This window comes from Colias croceus, chromosome 26 (assembly GCF_905220415.1).
Source record: "Colias croceus chromosome 26, ilColCroc2.1".
NCBI classification, from domain to species: Eukaryota; Metazoa; Arthropoda; class Insecta; order Lepidoptera; family Pieridae; genus Colias; species Colias croceus.
In genome coordinates, this window is record NC_059562.1 from 2,197,545 (window position 1) to 2,203,272 (window position 5,728).

Sequence of the window (5,728 nt, forward strand, 5' to 3'; positions counted from 1 at the left end):
AGATTATGTTTTCATAGACAAAATGCTCACATTAGCGAAGCGGTATATGCTGGCTGCGCGAAGCTAGAGAAGAAAACATGGATTTTCAGGACAAATTTAGCAAACAATTTTTGACGTAATTTTGTTGTTTAAGTATTTTTACGTGTTCAATGTATGCAAAACTACAAGTCCCTTTGCGCTTAGTACACCAATAGTAGGACACCTTGTATAAAAACTCTTTTTTCTAGGATCAGGAAGGAGAGGAAGTTAAAAAACAACACACAATAAAAATTAAAATAAATTTATTAATACCAGGCAGTATCTACCTTTAAATACTTAACTGTAATTTTCAATGAGCAAATTGGAGATCTTATTTTGGAAATAATACTTAAAAATAATCTAACAAAAGAGATTCTTTGGAAAGCATCATTTGTACATTCGCTCTTAAATCGACTATACTTAAAAAATAAAATATACTATAGACGAGCCAATTTAATAGGCAACATTTGACGTCTATCAATTTTATCTACGAAGAGAGGTAACCTGCTTAAAAACATCGATTAAAGTGAATTAATCGATACGGATTTGAAATATTTGTCAATCGAATTTATAAATTTATGATGATTTTTATTCACAAGTAATCAATGCATTCGATTCTAGATGTCAGATTTCGATTTTTAGAGTAACGTCTCTAGTATTTAAAAAGAAAAAAGGTTTGTTGACACAAAATTGTAGCGACGTCAGTTCTTCAATTCAGAAATTGTTTATTATGTTTAGTATGGTTTATCAGTAAAATGAAATCTTTAAAATAACTTGTATCGGTCATCATTATTAAAAATATGTAATCGTAATTGAAAAAAGTTAAGCAAATGTGCAGTTCTAACAAAACGAAATATCATGTTATTCTATGTCGTCGTTACTAGGTTACGTTGTTGAATTTTGTTGAACTGTCAAATGTTGCCTATTAAAATGGCTCTACTATAAATATGGAACAATTCAAAACTATATTTTGATAAAAAATAGTTCGAAAATCGTTTTTCAGAACATTAATATAATCTATTTATAATTATAATAGTATTTTCTAGTGTTTGATTTTACGTGAGTTCAACATTTTAGAAATTAAAGATTTTTACGGATTTTAAACGCGATTTATTCATTCGTCCAAAGTGTGCGAGACGTCAAGATAATAATACCTATTAATTATTATAATGAATAAATCGCGTTTAAAATCAGTTAAATCTTTCATTTCTATTTATACTGTAAATCTTATCAAAATATATGCTAACAGCAAAAACTAATTATATAACTAACTCTTACTAGTAAACATATTTTTCAATAATAACAATTTATCTATATACAGTCTTATGCAAAACATTTTGAGCAAATATAGGTGTAAGTGGAAAAATACTTATTGAGATCTTTATTACAATAACTAACTTTATGCCGCGTCTTTTCTTCCGAAAAATTACTTCAGTAAATCATTTTTTTTAAACTTCTGAAACTTTTATTTTGTAAAATTGTAGATTTATGTTTAAACTAGCGTACCGCCCGCGGCTTCGCCTGCTTTGTCTAAAACCTAATAAATTATATACTCAAACCTTCCTCTTTAAATCACTCTATCTATTAAAAAAAACCGCATCAAAATCCGTTGCGTATTTTTAAAGATTTAAGTATACAATTAAGGGACATATGGACAGAGAAACCGACTTTGTTTTATACTATGTAGTGATGCTCATAAACTCAATTATTTCTCAACTATATCGGAATAAGACGCAGCTATAAGCTAGAAATTTATAAAGCTCTACCATTATTATTATATTGTTTTCTTAACCACCAGAAGGTCGTGTTTTGAACACAAGTTCTTAATTGTAACTATTTTAAACTAGTGTCAAAATATTACACTAATTGAGCGAGTTATATATCTACAGTCTTTATAATTGAGCAAAGTTATTTACAATATTCTCAAGTATATAAAATAAAATAAAAAATAGGTACGAAACAATATAATTTCAAAGTAGGTAATACATCATTTATATATATTATTTTTATTTTATGGGTGTTTTAAAGATTTTCGCACCAAATATCAAACTATAGTATTTTTAATTACATAGGTAGTAAGGCTGTTGGCTGAATCATTTAGGAGAATAGCTATTTAGTATCTATGCTAGCGGTCTTAAACATCGCTACGATAATACAAAATACGTCTTTTTAATTCCTTCTTTTCTTCTAATCCTTCAAATATCAAAGTCCAATCCTTCCTTCAAACTACATTTTCATAGGAACTGTCAGTTTATCCCGTATACATCTCAATGTCGCGGGTTTGGCCGGGGAGCTAGGTACTAGTTGTTCCTCTGGCCGTTTGACTGGTTTAGCGGGGGGGAGGCACGCGCGGGGCGCGGGGATGTGGGGGTGTGACTTGACGTGCTTACGGAGGGAGGATGGGTCGGTGTAGCGCTTGCCACAACCGATTGCACCGCAGGCGTAGGGTCTCTGGAAAGAATATGTTTGGTAAGATCGACTTGGAATGGACACATTGACATCATTGAACAAATTACCTGTACGAGTTCAAAGAATGGAAAAGGTAAGGCTCTTAGTCGCAGTTTTTTTGTATTCTTCAAAGGTCTGATCTCTTTATTTTTCAAAATGATTATTACACACTTAAAATTTAACGCATAAACAGAACTATACAAAAATAAACATAGTGGATTTATAAAATATGACTACTAATTGGAAAGCTGAATGCTCCGTTATAATTATGATCAAGATCCTATGGAAGAATCGATCAACAATCTATGGCAATCACACATCTTATGTATTAAATAATATATTAAAATATTTTTAAAACTTACAGCATTAAAGTGCGTCCTCTGATGCTTGGCTCTATCAGAAGAGTTAGAGAAAGCCTTCCGACAGTGCGGCGCGGGGCACGCGTACGGTCGCTCCCCGGTGTGCGAGCGTACGTGGATCTTCAGGTTTTCCAGACGAGAGAACGCTTTGCCGCAGCCTGGATGCTGTGAAATAGAATATAAATAAATATTCTGTTCGTAAGTAAAGGAAAGAGTAAGATGAAATCTGCTTCATTTGGTCGAGTACCTAGTCAGTAGACCGTGATCAAACTTAAAAGCCCTATTTTCTGCTTGGGTTTTGATTTTACGTAAATTTTCTGATTAGATTATAACTAGATTTCCGCCCGCGGCTTCGCCCGCGTTTTCAAAGGAAAACCCGCATATTTCCCGTTCCCTTGGGATTTCCGGGATAAAACCTATCCTATGTGTTAATCCAGGTTACCCTCTATATGTGTGCTAAATTTCATTGTAACTAATCGGTTCAGTAGTATTTGCGTGAAAGAGTAACAAACACACACACACATATCCTCACAAACTTTCGCATTTATAATATTAGTAGGATTTATATTAATGCGAGAATTTAGAACGTTTTCCTGATTATGGGGTCCAAGCCCGGACCTAAAGCTTTATCTCGCGAGTAACAAAAATTAATGAAAGCTTTTATAAACCTATGAAAATAAAAGATAGGGAATTTTAAATTATAGTAAATTGAACAACGTATTTCTAGAAAGAGAACATTATATATTTTTCATGCTATGTAAGTTGATATAGTTAACTCTAATTTTGTACCTAACATAATTATTATTAAGAATCTCAAGAACAACTTGACATTATATTTTATTATTTATACTAACATGACATCTATTAGGCTTATGTCCGGAGTGCACGCGCATGTGAATGAGAAGTTTGTACCGAGCGTTGAACGGACGCCGTGCGCGGGCGCATTCCTTCCATAAACAACTAAATTCGTCCCCTGAAAACAAAAACATTAATTAATTAAGAAAAACTGCATCTATGGACAACTATATAACAATTTAATATGATATAATAATTGGTATTTATCTACTTTTCAGTGGTATTCTCTGAAAAAGACCGCGTGTCCCCCCCGCAATTATTGTAATATATAATTAATTTTATATTTGTAACTGTAGATATTAAATTATTGGTAAAGAAAGTTTACAATAATGAAAGTTTTACTATAATTGTAACCAAGTACCCTTCTATTTCTACCTTCTCTTAGCCCTTCTACATAAAAATTATCACCAACATCAATACAAAATTTAATATCTTCATCATAACAATAAAAATAATAAAATAAACACATACCTTTATACGTATTAACATGTGCCCTCTCAATATGCTCCACCAGCATGTTTTGGTTCGCATGTCTCTCATAGCACTGCTCCCAGAGGCACACCCTTTCACCTTAAAACAAACAATGATTGATTTACAACGCACTTCAAACTATGACAAGATATTACAAAGGTAAACCGACTTGTAAATGTTTACGTTAAGTTTTTTCGATGGATCGATTTGTGGAGTTAAAAAAACAATAGAATTGATTTGTTATGTTCCGTAATGTGGATTAGAATTAAAATGAAATCTCTTTCCTTCATTAAGTTAAAGACAAATAATAGAATCAATATATAAAAATTGATGTTACCTTGTTTTTCCTTTTCCACTTTCCGTTCACTTGTAATACTAGTATTGGCATCATAGGAAGCGGTAAATTCATTATCCCTCTCAAAATTTAATCCAAAATCATCTAAATTAATAAAAAGTTCATCTTCGTCAAACGTCTCTGAGTTTTCATCATAATAACTAGAACTTTCTATCGATTCTGATACAGATGCTTTTCTTTCGTGTCTTTCATAACTAAATTCTGTACAACTTGTTGGAGTGTCTGGTAAAATATAATTGCGTTCACCTTCTAAATTATGCAGAATGTTATTTGGATAACTGTAATGTTCAATACTGCTTACAACCTGATTCTGTTGTAGTTGAGTATTCACGCAAGAATTATCTTGTGTTGGCAAAGTTTCTTCGTTGTTTGTATAATTACAATAACGTTTTGTGAACGCTGTTTCTATTGAAGGTAGTTGGTTGTCACTTGGCATCAAATTAAAACAGTCTTCGTTATAAGCATCTGGAGTTAAGCGACATGTCTCACTATCTTCCCTACAAAGTTCATCAATCAACGATTCATCGTCTATATAATCGTTATTTATATCAAAAGTAGCATTTGTTTTCGTTTTTTCATCACAAGCATCAGATTTGAAACTGCTATCATCAAATTCAATGCTGTCTAAATCAAGCAATACTTCCTTTATATTTTGATCGTTTATGTTACCGTCGATTACTTCATCTATCATTTCGAAATCTGTTTTGGTCTTATCGCTGACATTATATGAATTATCTGTAGTCGTCCAATTTTCTAGCACTTCAAAATCGAAGCTCTCTTCAATACCATATTTAAAACTATCATCTTTTGGTTTCGTTTTGCTGTTCTCTAATTCTAAATTGAATTGTGACATGTAATAAGCGTGTAGATCTGTAACATTGTCGTTTTTGTCTTGAAATAATTGTTCGTCGTCGTAGCAAGGTATGATATCATAGTCGGCCATGGCTATAAGTTCATTTGCCTACAAAGTTCAGTAATCTCTGGGTAGAGGTAGTTATTGACATATGTTGGAGTCGGTTTCGCGCATATGGTTTTGCTATTATTATAAAAATAAACTTTCTCCAAGTCTGAACTCGCGTGGCTCGCGCATCTGCGAATTATAAAATTAATTACTAGTGTTATTACACATTTTGCAACACGTGTTCCGTATGGCTACCTTATATTGGTGGTAGGAAGTTTATCGTTTTTTGTAGTGTCTTGAATTAAATTAACGGAAATTTGA

The 5,728-nt window shown here is 32.2% G+C and overlaps 1 protein-coding gene across 1 annotated transcript; it reads right to left on the reverse strand.

Annotated features, from left to right (window-relative positions):
- Window positions 1-2,244: 2,244 nt before the first annotated feature.
- LOC123703377 (zinc finger protein 143-like) lies at window positions 2,245-5,491 on the reverse strand. The gene is made up of 5 exons (XM_045651293.1): window positions 4,489-5,491; window positions 4,152-4,250; window positions 3,680-3,798; window positions 2,829-2,990; window positions 2,245-2,469 (listed from the first exon to the last, which is right to left on the reverse strand). Exons 1-5 carry the CDS (start codon window positions 5,447-5,449, stop codon window positions 2,245-2,247), a joined length of 1,566 nt encoding a protein of 521 aa, XP_045507249.1. The 5' UTR covers window positions 5,450-5,491.
- Window positions 5,492-5,728: the final 237 nt, after the last annotated feature.